At 30.8% G+C, this 17974-nt stretch overlaps 2 protein-coding genes across 2 annotated transcripts; both read left to right on the plus strand.

Moving 5' to 3' along the window:
* The first annotated feature begins 5067 nt into the window (after window positions 1-5067).
* On the plus strand, window positions 5068-7621 carry LOC18019215 (glutamate decarboxylase 1). The gene is made up of 8 exons (XM_006400203.1): window positions 5068-5153; window positions 5249-5453; window positions 5920-6120; window positions 6209-6423; window positions 6518-6771; window positions 6908-6960; window positions 7045-7220; window positions 7312-7621. The coding sequence occupies exons 1-8, from the start codon at window positions 5068-5070 to the stop codon at window positions 7619-7621; spliced, it is 1500 nt and encodes a 499-aa protein (XP_006400266.1).
* Window positions 7622-10179: 2558 nt separating this feature from the next.
* LOC18019216 (glutamate decarboxylase 1) lies at window positions 10180-14390 on the plus strand. The gene is made up of 8 exons (XM_006400204.2): window positions 10180-10365; window positions 10460-10664; window positions 11835-12035; window positions 12124-12338; window positions 12433-12686; window positions 13212-13264; window positions 13371-13546; window positions 13909-14390. The coding sequence occupies exons 1-8, from the start codon at window positions 10280-10282 to the stop codon at window positions 14225-14227; spliced, it is 1509 nt and encodes a 502-aa protein (XP_006400267.1). The 5' UTR covers window positions 10180-10279; the 3' UTR covers window positions 14228-14390.
* The last annotated feature ends 3584 nt before the right edge of the window (window positions 14391-17974 follow it).

Below are 17974 nucleotides of genomic sequence, written 5' to 3' on the forward strand. Positions count from 1 at the left end.
TAAGTTATCGACCATTCTTCCTCTTCTCTTCAACTATTTTAGTTTTTCCTCCGCCGTTTCGTATTTCTTCTGCTTTCGCCAGAACGTTTGTGTTCTTCCTGCTTGATCGAATCCTTCCTCTTTTGTTCTCCATGATGGTATTTTATCTTTTCTTTTGCTGATAATTCACTTTTCTCTTTTTAGATCTTTCACTATTTTTTCATATTTTTTTTTGAAATAACTATTGATTGAATGAATCCATATCCTGATAATACTAAATTCTAATAGAACTACAAGATCAATGAAAATAAATTTTTTCTGGAAACAGTAAAAATTTTATGAAATTTTTATCATGTCAATAGATTTTACAAAGAATGTCAAAGGTTTGATGGGAGTTGGGTTTTTAATTATTCTTAGAAATTGTATAATATATTGTTATTGGTTTATAAAGTTTAACATTCTTCATAGATTTTACAATAACTAACAATTTTTTTTTATTAATTCTATTGCAATTTGCTTGATGATTGTTTTATATTAAATCTGTTAATATTTATTTAAAATTTATGTAGTTTTTAAATAGCATGGATTAATGCATAAATATAATTTACTATGGCTTTGTCACCCTTTTTTCTGTTGTTGACAATTTTGGCTTTGATTTTAATTTTAAAATGAAGCTTAAAATAATTTAACAAATATATCTTTAGTAATCAAATCTAACATAATTAATAATTCATATAACATCTTGTGCTATAAAATTTAAATATGAAAAACTGAAATTACAAAGAGATTTCTGTAATAAAATGATTCCAACCAGTATAAATTATTTATTCATATATATTATACTTAAAAAAAATATTTAGATAAAAAAAATTCATATATAGTCAGTGAGTGAAAGTATACTAATAAAAAAATTAAATAGAAAACCAGATGATACTTAAAAAAAAATATTTCCTTGAGCAGCAAAATCATTTTCATCTTTATGGGTTAATTCTTCAGGACATGCTCATAACCTCTATAAAATTTTATTTATCTATTTAGTTTTATTACTTTATTTTTATTTTATAATTGATACTTTGTTGACAGTTAAAAAAAATAAGAATCATTTTTTTTAAATAATCCGTACTTATTTTATAATAGGCACACAAAATTGCATTCTTAAAATTTATGAGAATGAGAATGATCAAGATATGTTCGCAAATAATTATTTATGGACATTGAAAATGCATAGTTGGCTTAAGCTACGTGTCTATCATTGATCACTTTGTGCTTATACTCTGATTTCTTTTAATCACACGGTGAATAACTTTATATTATGATCTCTTTGATAGTATTGTTTAATTTTCCAAAAGTTTTCAGTGTTGGTCATTTATTTTACCAAATAGAGTTGTGTCATATGTTTGATATTTTAATTTATAAAAAAATATTTTCAGAATTATTCTCTTTTTACTTTTTAGAAAAACAAAAAAGTATTACCAAAGAGGTCATAATATACAGTTATAAAAAAATGGTTGTGTAAACATATGTTAATTTTTTATTTGGTTTTGCATAGTTTTTTTCTTTTTACATTTTATTAGTATATTAGTACATACAGTATATATTTGTTTTTAGTATATACAGTATATGATTAGGTGTATTGGTATATTAGTATATTAGTTTTTCTCTTTTTTACTATTTATTAGTATATTAATATATTTATTTTATATTTAAATTTAATTCCAAATTATAGATAGTAATTTAAATTATTTTGGATTTTCTTACATATGAATTAGATTATTTACCAAAAACCACAAAATCAGTTATTATTGTATCTTTTACAAAAATAATAAACAGATATTAATTTAGACTTAAATTGTAATTTCAAATTTAAATAAAATTTCCAGGATAAACGAATATGTTATTATTATTTTTTTATTATCAAAAATTAACCTAAAATATTAAATATTCAAAAGTAGTATATATTTATATTATACATAATTTGATAGAGAGGGTTAAGATTATGTTTTCATAATTGCGATTCTTTACGGGTTGGTTTATCAAAACATGCAAGAGATAATTGGTTGATTCGAGTTAGATTAAAAAGACGAAATAATTAATTTTAACACTCATAGATATATAGATTGATCCAGTAGTAATCAAATACACATAATAACAATGTTTATAATTATAGTTACATTAAGGTAATTGTATACTTAATTAACTAGATTCTAATGAGTTAGAATAAAAATATAATGTATATTAGTATAATAAAAATATGAGTTAGTTAAATATACATTAATATAATTATAATTGTAAATATTATTATAATGTGAATTTAGATTACCACACAATCAATTTATATATCTGTTAAAATAGATTAATCCGTCTTCTAATCTAAATCAAACAACTAACTATCTTGCATGTTTTGATAAATTAACCCACAAAAAACTGTAATTATGAAAACATAATTCTAGGACGCTCTATCATATTACCGTATAATATAAATATATATTAATTTTGAATTTTTAAAAACTTTAGACTAATTCATTATGATATAAAATAATAATAAGATGTTTATTTATCATTAGTATGAAAATCTTATTTAAATTTAAAATTTAAAATTAAGATATATTTATTATTTTTGTAAAAGATACAATAATAACTGATTTTTGTGGTTTTTGGTAAATAATCTAATTTATATATAAAAAATCCAAAATATTTAATTTACTATCTCTAATTTGGAATTAAATTTAAATATAAAGTAAATATACTAATATACTAATAAAAAGTAAAAAGAGAAAAACTAATATACCTAATTGTATACTGTACTGTATATACTAATATACTAATATACTAAGAAAAGGTAAAAAGAGGAAAACTAAGCAAAAAAAAAAAATTAACATAGGTTTACACAAAAATTTTTTTGTATGATTGTATATTATGACCTCTTTGGTAATACTTTTTTATTTTCCCAAAAAATAAAAAGAGAAAAATTCTGAAATTTTTGTAAGCTTCATTGCAAAACCAAAATCAAAGCCAAAATTATCAACAAAAAATGGTGACAAAGCCATAGTAAATTTATGCATGAAATCCATGTTATTTAAAGATTATATGCATTGTAAATAGATAATAATAGATTTTTTAATAAAAAAATATCAACCAACAATAGAATTTATAAAAAAATGTTAGAATCCATAAATCATTAACAGTAGAATCTATGAAGAATTGTTGAATTTTATAAAAAAATAAAATAAAAATATATTCTACAATTCTATTGTCAGCAACATGTTTCTAATTATTTTAATTATAAAAGTCAAATTCAAGTAAGAAAGTTAAATAAATAAATAAATTTTATAGAGGTTATGAGCATGTCCTTATGAATTAACCCATGAAGATGGAAATGACTTTGCTGATCAAGAAATTAAAATTTTCTTGAAATATCATCAAACCATACCCTTTCTTAAAAAAAAAAGTTTTGGTTTTTTAAAAGGGCTTCTCTTTTACCTGATTAATTGCGTTTTATGCTTTGCGAAGAGAAGTCCACTACATTATATTTGAAGTAAACGAGCATACAATCTAAACCAGGAGAACAAATTAATTCAACAAAATAGAAAAGAGCAACGTATAGTACTATTGCGTGCCAAACAGTTAGTTCAAAATCAGCAGAAAAACTGAGACGATTGTCTACTTTGAAAGCTAACCAATGATGAGGTGAAATCGTGATGATATAATTGTCACTATTTCATAACAACCAGTTTGAAAGACAATACAATTCTTTAGATGATCTAGCATACACTTCATTGTCCACATTAGCGTTTCCATTTCTGAATGGAGTAGAGATACAATTTCTCTATGACTCATGGTACTCATCACTGAAGTTGCTTCGCCACCGTACGTGTAAAATTAACTAGCCTAATTAAACTTGTAGACGGAACATCTCTCTTCTAGAAATCATCAATCTGGAAAATCAATCCTACGGTATATCTTGGAAGGACACATCCCTCTCCAAAAGTTTCTATGGTCTGAGCAGCAAACCAAGCCAATTCACTTATGCATTACTATCTATATCAAACGGATTCCGATTTGATCTTTGAAATACTTTTTTTATTCCAGACTTTCTAAATGAATCAAATGATATAAAGAAACTAAATTAAACAATAATCCATCAAATCTGGATTATTCACCGGTTGTCTGCAGAAAAGACAGTTTTATATTTGCAAATAAATCGATAAACCTAGAATTTTTTTTATCTTGTTTGTAATACCCGGAGGGCCTTCAAATAGAGTGGGGTTCATCGTTGGGAATAGTAATCATACTTTGGATCGGTAAAGGTATATGATATCACATATGATTAGAATCATCAACTGTGCATTACGCAAGATATTATATATGTAGCAGATCTTAGTAAAGTATGAAATATGATATGATAAATTAACTCGCATTTATAGGAACTACAATCGTACTAACGCCTATAGAAAGTAGAAACGATACCGTGTAGTCCCCATACGCGTCATCTTCCGTGTTCTAACGATGCATAAATAAACAAATTCCATAAAAGCTTCTCTTTACCTCGGATCACATTCGTCATGTACTGTACTTAGCAAGCATTAAATATTTTCATCATGCTATTAGAAACCGTTGAGATATAAAAATAAATAAAAGAAACCGTGTTTCAATGTTCTCTCCATACGTTTCCGGACCCCTAACAATTCTAATTTCGATTTTTAAGATTCTAAAAAGGATGATTTCCCAAAGAGTAGGCCTTGGCCGGGAAGAAAGTTTCCAAAAAAGGAAATGTTCAAAATTCGTTTATTTAATTAAATATATTGTTACGCAAGTAATCCCCATGGGTCTAACTCTTTAAGGAAAGTAGATGCATTACTCTGCTAATTCAAAAGTGTAGACCTTGGGAAGAAAGTTTCCGAAAACGGGAAACTTTTCCAAAATTCGTATTTAATTACACATATTGTTACCCAAGTAATAAAAGGGTTAGAAATGTCTCATTCAATATAAACCCCAATAAGGTGTTCCCCATTCACCACTTTCTTCGTTCTCTATCACTTTCTTTCTTTCTCATTATCATCTCTCGTTATTCTCTCTCTCATCGCCGTGATGGTGCTCTCTCACGCCGCGTCGGATTCTGATGCATCCGTCCACTCCACATTCGCATCACGATACGTCCGAACTTCACTTCCAAGGTAAAAATATATAACTAACAATATAGTAACAAGCTTGGTCACATTATATATGTGTAAATTCGATTAAAAGAGAGGGTTGAAAACGTAAATATCAGGTTCAAGATGCCGGAAAACTCGATTCCGAAAGAAGCGGCGTATCAGATAATAAACGACGAGTTGATGCTTGATGGCAACCCAAGGCTAAACTTGGCCTCCTTCGTGACGACTTGGATGGAGCCTGAGTGTGATAAACTCATCATGGCCTCCATTAACAAGAACTATGTCGACATGGACGAGTACCCCGTCACCACCGAACTCCAGGTAATCTTAATCATAGTATATATAAGTCATGATCGTCTCATAAACGAGTTTATACATAATTGTATATCAGGGTATATATGGAGATAACTGTTTATAGGAGCTTGATTTTTTTTTATAATTAAAGTACTTTATGATAGTTAGATAGTATGTGATCGAGATATTATATTTAGGTAAATTTTGAATGATGTTTTTGGAGTTCATACCAGTATTATTCATAAGATGTCTTGTTATTAAATCGTAATATATTTTTTCACTTATCTGATCATAGTTACATTATAAGATTGATTCGATCTCATGTTGGAATATAAAATAGTAATAATTATTATGCCTCCACTTTGCTTTCTTGAGATCTGTCACGTTGCTATTCACTAAGGTTATTAGAATTTAGCATCAATCTCGACGTCAATAAGTCATTATCAAGTGGGTTTTCACTAAAGAATTTTTTTTTTTACTATTAAAAAAACAGAACCGATGTGTGAACATGATTGCACATCTGTTCAATGCACCGTTAGGAGAGACGGAGACGGCCGTCGGAGTAGGGACTGTTGGATCATCGGAGGCCATAATGTTGGCCGGTTTGGCCTTCAAGCGGAAGTGGCAGAACAAGCGTAAAGCCGAAGGCAAACCCTTCGATAAACCAAACATTGTCACCGGAGCCAATGTTCAAGTAAATCTTTAACGAATGTTCAAGTTTGATACTCATGATTAATTTTGTGCTTTTTGTAAAATTCTTATAACGATTCAACATGTTATAGGTGTGTTGGGAGAAATTCGCTAGGTACTTTGAGGTTGAGCTAAAGGAAGTGAAACTAAGTGAAGGATATTATGTGATGGACCCGGAAAAAGCTGTTGAGATGGTCGATGAGAACACTATCTGTGTTGCGGCCATTCTTGGTTCCACTCTTAATGGAGAATTCGAAGATGTAAAACTCTTGAACGATCTCTTGGTCCAAAAGAACAAAGAAACCGGGTAAACTAAATTACCTTTATAATCAATGGATTATTAGTATATTTTAATTTACATTAATCACAACAACTAATACATGTATGCATGTTTTTGATAGATGGGATACACCGATCCATGTGGATGCGGCAAGTGGAGGATTCATAGCACCGTTTTTGTATCCGGAATTGGAATGGGACTTTAGATTGCCTTTGGTGAAGAGTATAAATGTGAGTGGTCACAAGTATGGACTTGTGTACGCAGGAATCGGTTGGGTTGTTTGGAGAAACAAAGAGGATTTGCCTGATGAACTCATCTTCCATATCAATTATCTTGGTGCTGACCAACCCACTTTTACTCTCAATTTCTCCAAAGGTAAGCTTACTTACTAATGGTTTAGTTATTGTAGTTTATTTTATTTTCCTTGATTATTCCATAATGTACTAACTAGTTTCGTTTTTTTACTCTGTATCTTATCTATTGATCTATATTCATCTCTGAATAAACACAGGTTCAAGTCAGGTCATAGCTCAATACTACCAACTTATCCGATTGGGACATGAGGTGAGTGGGTGCCAAAATTATAGCTTGATATGTTATGCTAATTAATTAGACACTACTACTTAATAATTAAAATGTATCAAACAGGGTTATAGAAATGTGATGGAGAATTGCAGAGAGAATATGATCGTGCTAAGGGAAGGACTTGAGAAGACAGAAAGGTTCAACATCGTATCCAAGGACGTTGGAGTGCCACTTGTCGCTTTCTCCTTGAAAGATAACAGCTCTCACACTGAGTTCGAAGTATCCGACATGCTTCGCAGGTTAGTTGTCCGAAAATAAGTAGTGAGATTATATTTTTATATATGTTTCATGAATCTATAATGAACTCCTCTTTACATATTTGAAATGTAGGTATGGATGGATTTTGCCAGCATACACAATGCCACCAGACGCACAAGACATAACTGTTCTTCGAGTGGTGATCAGAGAAGATTTCTCAAGAACACTCGCAGAGAGACTTGTGATCGATATTGAGAATGTGATGCGTGAGTTGGATGAGCTTCCTTCGCGAGTGATCCACAAAATTTCAATAGGAGAGGTTAAAAGTGAAGCTAACGGTGACAAGTTGATGGTGACGGTGAAGAAAGGCGACATGGAGAAGCCGAGAGAGGTCAGCAATGGCTTGAAGAAGCTTGTCTCGGACAAGCCCGTATTTTGTTGATTAATTTTGACATATCCTCGTAGGTCTATTTATTTTATGTTGGAGTTTATGATAGAGTTTATCTATTCATAGCATTAATTATAACTATTCAAAGGTTTTATTACACCTTTTGATAGAACCCTAAGTTTTGTTGTTTTTAAGTTCAGAGACGTTTCTTCCTCCGAAATATTTTTGGTTCAGTTACGTAAAACAGCTTCTACTCATACGTAAAACTGTAACATCCATCTCTTTTGGCCTCTTTCTCCATCGTTCTCTGTTTTCGATCTCTTTCCTAAGACTTGTCGTCTTTTGTTCTGAGTTAACACTTTCTTTGTGAATAACAACACTTGCGAATGCTTAATACCTAATTAACGTGCAACTAAAAACAATATTTAAAATAACCAATTAAATAATCAATAACTAATTATAGTAAATGTAAATAATTGAATAATTGAAATTTTTTTTGAATATATGTACATAAACTACGAAGAGACTTGATAGAAACGACAGTGCGTCCATTTCCGTTGGACATGTTTTTGTGGACAAATAAATCTTCAAAAACCAGATCTTAGTAACAAAAATTCCAACTAATATAAATTTATAGTTAAAAATAATATTCCATAAAAACATTTGTGTTTTCTAATTGGTACCAAAGTTTTGCATTCTTTACCGTTTACGGAGATGGGAATGATCTTAATGCGTCGCAGATAATTATTTATGGACGGTAAGAACGCGTAATTGGATTCCAGCAGATCAAGTTGTGCTTATTCTGATTTTCTTTTAAGTATACAGTGTATATTATGAATCACTTTTGTAATATTTTTTTAGTTTCCCAAAAAGCTTGAGTATTGGCCATTGATCTTATCAAATAGAGTTGTGTGATTGTCACATGTTTAGTATGTTTAATTTATTATTGTTTGCATATATTTTTTTTCATTTTAGTAGTCTATTAGTAATTTAGTATATTACAGTATATGATTGAGTGCACATGGAATATATGCTCTGCCATTTATTCATAATTTATTGATTAATTTTGTCATAGCCTCATTGGTCCACCAGTTTATGATAGATAGAGTTTCTCTCATAGCATAATTATAATTTTATAACAATGGAAATACATTTATATTCTTATCTTTTAGTGAACATCTATCCCATGTACACTCCACGAACCATAAATTTGGAAAAGCAATCTTCTGGGGACGGTATCTTAGAAAGACATCTCTCCAAAAATTTCAGAGTTCTGAACTCCAAACCAAGCCAAAACCTCATTTTTTTGCCTGACTATTATATCATGCGGATTGATATTTAATCTCTAATAATATTTTTTTATTCCAAGTTTATTACATGTACTAAATGATTCAAAAAAATAATTATATATTTGAATAAAGTGATACAATTTATTTAAAAAATTGTGCTGAAAAAAAAATCTGTAAAAGAGCCCAAGTTTGTAATGTCCGGCCCGAGAACATTCAAATAGAGTGTGCTTCATCGTTTCATCCTACTTTATATTTTTAAATATCTATAAATGCATATATTTGTCATACTATATATTTATTGCATGAATACATATCAAATAAGCTTTCAGGTAAGAAATAAATCTAACCAACAAAAATATTAAGCTAATGAAAGATATTGCACTTTCTTTTGCTGCCGATATACTTTGATAAAAATGAAAGATAAAAATGTAGTAAAGTATATGATGCAATAGGACTCAGTAATAGAGACTAATTAAACAACAATACCTTTACAGTTAGGTCTTAGTTGGATAGTAATCATATCATATATAGATCGGTAAATATATTTACAAACATCAACTGCGCACTACGCAAGATCTTATGTAGTAAATTATGAAATATAGATAAAATTAACTCGCATATATTACATTACGAACCCTATAAAGAGAAACTACTAAGGCCAATAGAAAGCAAGTTCCATACCCTATGGTCCCCCATTACGCGTCATTTTCCGTGTTCTATCACTTTCAACAAATAAAAAGGTTTGGTCTAATTGTATAGAAAAAAAACAAGACATTCCGCTAATTTCAACAAAGTACAGCCTTCAAAGATCAAAGAAATTTTGGCAACAAAGAGAAGTTTCCGAGAAGGCAGATATATCATTTAATACATGTAGTCACAATTCATTTCATTGTAACCTTGTATCTATAAAAAAAGCGTCTATTTTCCTTGGATCCCATTCATCATTAATTTACTTATTTTAAATGAATATTTTCACCGTGCTTCCAAATAAGCATTGATAAGGAAACATAATTAAAATAATCGCGTTTTCAATGTGCTTTCATGTGTTTCCGGGCCCTTATGAGTATAATTGATATTTTGAAACAGAAATCGAGCTTCAAACCAAACTTCTCAATCTAGGGTCTAACACTGAAAACGAAAACTAGATGCATTATTCTGCTAATTTAATCAAAGTATAGGCCTTGGGATGAATTTTCCGAAAAAGGAAACTTCCAAAAGTTCGTTTATTTCAAAATACTAATATATTATTAGCCAAGTAACCCACATGGTTACTATTCAATATCATTTATTATTACGGGATTATTGATATAAAACCCCCATAAGGCCTTTCTCTTCTTCCTCCAATCCCATCACTTTCCTCCCATCACTTTCCTCGATCTCTCATCATCATCATCATCTCCTGTCATTCTCTCTCATCGCCGTGATGGTGCTCTCTCACGCCGCATCGGATTCCGATGTCTCCGTCCACTCCACATTCGCATCACGATACGTCCGAACTTCACTTCCAAGGTAAAATATATAACTAACAATATATTAACAAGCTTGGTCACATTATATATGTGTAAATTCGATTAAAAGAGAGGGTTGAAAACGTAAATATCAGGTTCAAGATGCCGGAAAACTCGATTCCGAAAGAAGCGGCGTATCAGATAATAAACGACGAGTTGATGCTTGATGGCAACCCAAGGCTAAACTTGGCCTCCTTCGTGACGACTTGGATGGAGCCTGAGTGTGATAAACTCATCATGGCCTCCATTAACAAGAACTATGTCGATATGGACGAGTACCCCGTTACCACCGAACTCCAGGTCTTTTTTTATTTATCATATTCATAAGTCATGATTGTTTTAGAAACGAGTTTATCACATAATTATATATCGGCTTATTTTTGTCGAGAGATATATTTATATAGGAGCTTGAGAATTTTTTTCAAACGATTGTGTGATACTATGTGGCTGAGTTACGATAATTAAACTCAGATGTTTTGCACCGGTCATTGATGTTTTTAGATCGATATTATATGGTATATCTTGATTGATGATGTTGGATTTCTGCTCATATATTATCAATCAATTAGAATCATTCATAAGATGCTTTGCTATTAATTAATCTTGTTTCTATATGTATGAATATGTACCAACTACATGTTGACATAATTTTATCAAAAAGAAAAGACTGTGATGACTTTTTCTATGGGTGTGATTATCAAATTTAGAACTACTGTATATGGTGATTAGGCGGTGTGTTAAAAGTCGCTGTTATTATATTAAGATATATGATACTATTATTAGTTTGTATCATTAATAGATGCTTTATTATTGAATCTTTTTTTTCTATATATATAAATATACACCAGCCTATCTTGACCTTTTCTATAATTTTATGGTTGTGTTGATCATATTTTGATGAATTTGGGACTATACTATAGAACTGTATTTCAGCAAATACCAGCCATTCTATTACTAGTTGAGTGATTAGTGAGGTATTACTTTAAATGTAAATATTGGTCCCACTAATATATATAATTGATAGCCGGACAAACAAAAGTTTAGTGATATACTTTGATCAGCAGTCACGAAACTTTAATATAATACAATAGAATATTTTGGTTATAAATTCAGATTATTAGATTCCTCGTATTTTAAATTGGGAGCCTTGAACGTAGGGTCAAATTTTCTAATATTATTATTTTTTATTATTTTCCAATTAATAATCAAAAACTGATCGTAATTTTTTTGTTTCTTGTCAACTATCTCATAATTATTTACATTATAAGATTTACGCGATATCGTGTCGGACTAATAGTATTGATTAGTATATATGACTTATTAATCTCCACCACTTTGAGTGCGTATTGTTTTAGTTTTATTCTAAAGATCTGTCATGTTGTTATTCACTAAGATTATTATAGACACCAATCTCAATGTCGATAAGTCATTACTTAACTAATTAACTATTTTTTACTATTAAAAAAACAGAACCGATGTGTGAACATGATTGCACATCTGTTCAATGCACCGTTAGGAGAGACGGAGACGGCCGTCGGAGTAGGGACTGTTGGATCATCGGAGGCCATAATGTTGGCCGGTTTGGCCTTCAAGCGGAAGTGGCAGAACAAGCGTAAAGCCGAAGGCAAACCCTTCGATAAACCAAACATTGTCACCGGAGCCAATGTTCAAGTAAATCTTTAACGAATGTTCAAGTTTGATACTCATGATTAATTTTGTGCTTTTTGTAAAATTCTTATAACGATTCAACATGTTATAGGTGTGTTGGGAGAAATTCGCTAGGTACTTTGAGGTTGAGCTAAAGGAAGTGAAACTAAGTGAAGGATATTATGTGATGGACCCGGAAAAAGCTGTTGAGATGGTCGATGAGAACACTATCTGTGTTGCGGCCATTCTTGGTTCCACTCTTAATGGAGAATTCGAAGATGTAAAACTCTTGAACGATCTCTTGGTCCAAAAGAACAAAGAAACCGGGTAAACTAAATTACCTTTATAATCAATGGATTATTAGTATATTTTAATTTACATTAATCACAACAACTAATACATGTATGCATGTTTTTGATAGATGGGATACACCGATCCATGTGGATGCGGCAAGTGGAGGATTCATAGCACCGTTTTTGTATCCGGAATTGGAATGGGACTTTAGATTGCCTTTGGTGAAGAGTATAAATGTGAGTGGTCACAAGTATGGACTTGTGTACGCAGGAATCGGTTGGGTTGTTTGGAGAAACAAAGAGGATTTGCCTGATGAACTCATCTTCCATATCAATTATCTTGGTGCTGATCAACCCACTTTTACTCTCAATTTCTCCAAAGGTAAGCTTACTTACTAATGGTTTTAGTTATTGTTTATTTTATTTTCCTTGCTAGTCATAGTTTTTTTTTTGTTTGACTTTTACTAGTCATGTTCTAAATAGACTAACATCAAAGTGATGGAGCTTAATCATTGTTCCATTTTAATATACCGAAAAAAGTCGTTTCATTTTCTACTTTTTTTTTTACATAACTTTAATATAATGTAGTAGATAATCATCAAAGTAATGGAGCAATAATGTAGCAATTGAGGTCAAACTTTTTTCCATTTAAATTAAAGAGTAAAAGAGACATCACCTAAATTATTCCCACCTTTCTTTTTTTTACTTTGATTAATCTAAGAAACCGGGTAGTGCATGACTATTAAAGTGGTGGAGGTCAAATTTGTTTCCATTTTAAAATGGGGGAAAAACGTAACTTAGACGTGTTGTCGTATTCGAAAAAAGTCAGATTTTTTTCATTAGTTTCAAATTCTGGACTTTTTCTTAATTGTATTTGTTTTCATTTGTCTTCTCTCAATAAACGCAGGTTCGAGTCAAGTCATAGCTCAATACTACCAACTTATCCGATTGGGCCACGAGGTGAGTGGGTCCACGATTAGAATTTTAGTATATTATGCTAATTAATTAGACACTTCTTAAATAATTGAAATGGATGTCAAAAAAAAAAAAAAAATGTATCAAACAGGGTTATAGAAATGTGATGGAGAATTGCAGAGAGAATATGATCGTGCTAAGGGAAGGACTTGAGAAGACAGAAAGGTTCAACATCGTCTCAAAGGACGTTGGAGTGCCACTTGTCGCTTTCTCCTTGAAAGATAACAGCTCTCACACTGAGTTCGAAGTATCCGACATGCTTCGCAGGTTAGTTGTCTTAACCTGTATTGATTAATGATTACTCTATCTTAAAATTATTTATAATTAGGTTGCATTGTGTTTAATTAGGAGATTCATGCATGCATTTGATCAAACTAAAGACGTAAAAACTAAATGTACAATAAATAAATGGACCGCTACGATTGGACCCGGGAATCATATAACAATTGTACTGGTCAAAGCATCTTCTGACAGGATGATATAATTGCACTGTCTGGTTAGTCTTTCTTTAATGACTAGGCGTTAGTGTCAATGATATAATATTTTTTGAACAGATTTCATAAAATGAGTAATGATATATATGTTTGATGAATCTTTAACTAACTCCTCTATACATATTCAATATGTAGGTATGGATGGATAGTGCCGGCATATACAATGCCTCCAAACGCACAACACATAACTGTTCTTCGAGTGGTCATCAGAGAAGATTTCTCAAGAACACTCGCTGAGAGACTTGTGATCGATATTGTGAAGGTGATGCATGAGCTCGATGAGCTTCCTTCGCGAATGATCCACAAAATCTCACTAGGAGAGGAGAAAAGTGAAGCTAACGGCGATAACTTGATGGTGACGGTGAAGAAAAGCGACATGGAGAAGCAGAGAGAGATCATCAATGGCTGGAAGAAGTTTGTCTCCGACAGGAAGAAAACGAGCGGTATCTGTTAATTCAATATTAATGAAAATGTTTGGAATACTTTATTAATAATGCATGTGCATTGATTTGGAGACTTGAAGTTTGATTTCCTTTATTGTTGAACTAAGTTTACTCGACTTTAATTTGAATTATCGTTTGATATTATTGAATCATTATGAAATAAGTTTATGTGTTTTTGTTTCTTGTTCATCGTCATGATATATAGAGTTCATATTTCCATTATTATTGTTGTAGGGACAATATAGAAACCAAAATCAAATGTGAACTTTTATTAATATTTCATAATGTGGGACAGTAAGTCACAAAAGTTGCAGAATGTAGTAATAAGATCTTTTGATTGATGAAAATGAATCTATTGTAAGATGTTAATACTTCAAATAAACTCTAAGCCGGAGAGGGAGCACCCGGAGTAGAACCATTTTGGCTAGAGCAATGTTCCCTAACATAGTAGCTGACGAAAGGGTTACGGAAGGATCCAAAAACCGTATCCTTACAATTTTTATTCAACTTCACGATCGCAGCGCAGCATTCAGAACCAAAGTTGGTTTTCGCGTAAAGGCCTTAATGAAACATCTTGTTACCTTCTTGTAGTTAGAAAAGCATTTGTTTAACTGTCGATTTGGACTGTGTTTGAGGATAGCCGAGAACGGCGTGTGAGTGTGATATGACAATTGGAGCTCTTCATTATCTGTTGGGCCAAGCAATTGAGATGTGACACAGCTTGAAAATAGAATTATAGTAACAAAAAGTGTGAGGTTCTTCATTTTCTTTGGATTCTTTGTAGATTTGAATATGTGAGATTGAGAAGAAACAATGAATATGCTTGTTTATCAAAAAAAAAAACGATGAATATGCTTTCAATTTTGTATGGTTTGATTTTAAGGTGGTGATTAAACTACGTTTGGTTTAAATAGGGGTTTACAGTGAATACTTTATGTTTGCTGTTATTTATCTATTCGTTATCAAAATGATCAAGTTGAATATAGTAGTTAATTTCTGTCAAACAATATTTTATAGCTAATACCTTCTTTGGTATGTATCGGTACGTACGTGGTTATGATGTTGTGTGCAAAACATAAAGTCAATGTAAAGTGTTCGTCGTAATCATTATTCATGATTTATTGCATAATATTGTAGTGAGTGATTGTTGACCAAAAAAGTGTGTTTATCTTAAAATTATCAATTACCTTAAGTCCTACGTTTTCTCGACTTGTCAAATTAAACGTGGTCATTGCTCAATCAACTTCCCTTTTCGGTATATTAAAAAAAAACTTCCATTTTCGGTACTAATTAAGGCTGGTTACTTGTTGACCAACAAAAACTTACCATTAATTTTCTCCACTTTAGTTAGAAGATTATTATGTGTTAACTTTGAATCTTAGACCTTACTGCAATTTGATTTTTGACTGCCAACTAAAGAAAGATAACTAAACAATGAGTAATATTTTTTAAAAGTATTATTTTGGATCCATGCATATCTAAGAAGCTTCAAAATATAAACTTAACCTAAAATTTGTTTCAAGCAATAAAAACAAATTACGTTAATAAGACTCAAATTTCTATTTGTTTCCATGGAGATCATGCTAGATATGAAGTTTTTGATTTTAATTTTAATTAGTCATATGACTAATGAATGTCCTCTATCAAATCAGACGAAAAATCCATTGTCTAATTTCTTTTTTTTTTTTATTTGGGCAATCGACTGGTTATAATTTTGATTTTGATTTTGATTTTGATTTTGATTTTGATTTTAATCGGCTCTGGTTGTAAATGAATTATCCCGTTCTATTGATTCTGAATTGTACCGTCATAAGATTGTATATAGAAACGTTTTTTTTTAAAACAAATGTTTGGATAAAATTCATAATTATTAGATCCGAGACAATTTAAAAACGAAAAGCAAATGTGAACTTTTATTATAATTTCTTAAGGTGTACAATATTCTAGAAAAGTTTTAAAATGTAGTAATGAACTCCTCTTTTTATTGATAAAAACTACGTTAAAGATATCAATGCATCAAAATTAAACCCTAAGCCGGAGAGGGAGCCACCGGAGTGGAACCACCTTGGGTAGAGCAATGCTGCTTAACATAGTAGTTGAAGAAAGGATTGCGAAATGATCCAAAAACCGTCTTCTCACAATCTTTATATAACGTTTTAATCGCGGCACAGCAATCAGAAGATTCAGAACCAATGGTGGGTTTGCTTTTGAACGCCTTAGTGAGACATTTCGTTACTTTCTTGTGATCAGAAAAGCATTGGCCAATTCCGGTGATGGACGGAAGTGATGGCCGTTGATGGTTGAGAGAGGCGAGTCCCACCACTGGAGGTCTTCATCATCTGTTGCCTCAAGCAATTGAGATGTGGCACAACCTAAAAAGAGAATCATAACAAAAACAAATGTGAGATTCTTCATTTTCTTTGTAGATTTAAATTTGTAAAAATAAGAAGATACAATGGGTGTATGTTTTTAATTTGGATGGTTTACCGGTGAAACTACGTTGCCGTATATATATAGGGTTTACTTCGTGTTTGTAATGATTTATTTATTTATTTAATTTGGTAACCCTTTTTGTATACCAATTTTCGAATTTTAATGATTTTGAATAATGTAGAGGAAATGTGGAATTTTTTGATACGCAATGTTTATTTGCGAATTTTTTTGTGTCTTCGTTGTTGAGATTATCTTTTTTTTGGTCAACAACATCCAATTTTACCTTATGTCCTTATAAAACAAATTCAAACAATATTTTATGACTTGTCCTTCTTTGTATGCATGTCTTCGTGCGTGCGTACATGCATTGTTCGGAAAGAAAAAAGAGCCATGAAGTGTTTGGTCATCATTATTCATTATTTCGAAAAGAATAATGTAATTATTGATTGTTGACCCAAAGAATGGTTGGTTGAATTAATGTAATTTAGACGTGATCTTTTCTTTGTTAAAAACGTAGTTGTTTACTTACCTTATTCAACCGCATCTGTTTATTTTTTTTACTAATAAATAATTTTTAGTATTATTTTGTTGTAGTATAAGAAAACAATTAAAGATATATATTTGGTAATAAGCATTTTGCCTCTAAGAATTCAGCTAAGGCGCAAACTATGAGTTTCATGTGTACTGCTTTTTGCATCAACAACAAAACGGAATCTGATGAGTGATTAATTAGCACATTTGCAAAAGAAAAGAAAAGTACATAAATTTATTATTTATATGAACTGGTTCTGAATCTCCCTTTTTTTTTCTTAAGTCGAATATTCTAACTCTATTATCAACTTCATATTATTATTAAATAAACTTTTATTTATTTTGTAGGGATTTCAATAGATACACAAGAAGACAGAAATGAGTTTGGGCCTTTCTCCTTAGGCTTTTCTCTAACACATCGAAGGAAAATATCACAATTACATTAAATTTTCTTATGTTTATTTATTTCGATAATCTTCATTTTTTTTTCTTATGTTTATTAATGTTATCAAATATATGAGGGCCTTCTATTCGTCCATAGTGTCCATACAGTTAAATTAAGGAACTTATATCGAGTCTAGAGGTAATAAGCATTAAAGTTTGTTTTGTATGCGGTTAGAAATGTAAACTCAGATGTGTAACATATAAATCGCAATATCTCTCGTCTGTTAAAAAAAGCTACATACAGTATAACCATCCCGAAAACATAGGTACTCTTTATTCTGAATAAGAGTTAAAAAGGTTTAATTTTCTTCAAATGTAGATTGTTCTTCATATTGTAAGTTGGTAATTAA

The sequence above is a fragment of the Eutrema salsugineum genome, unplaced genomic scaffold (genome assembly GCF_000478725.1).
Source record: "Eutrema salsugineum unplaced genomic scaffold, Eutsalg1_0 scaffold_2, whole genome shotgun sequence".
NCBI lineage: Eukaryota > Viridiplantae > Streptophyta > Magnoliopsida > Brassicales > Brassicaceae > Eutrema > Eutrema salsugineum.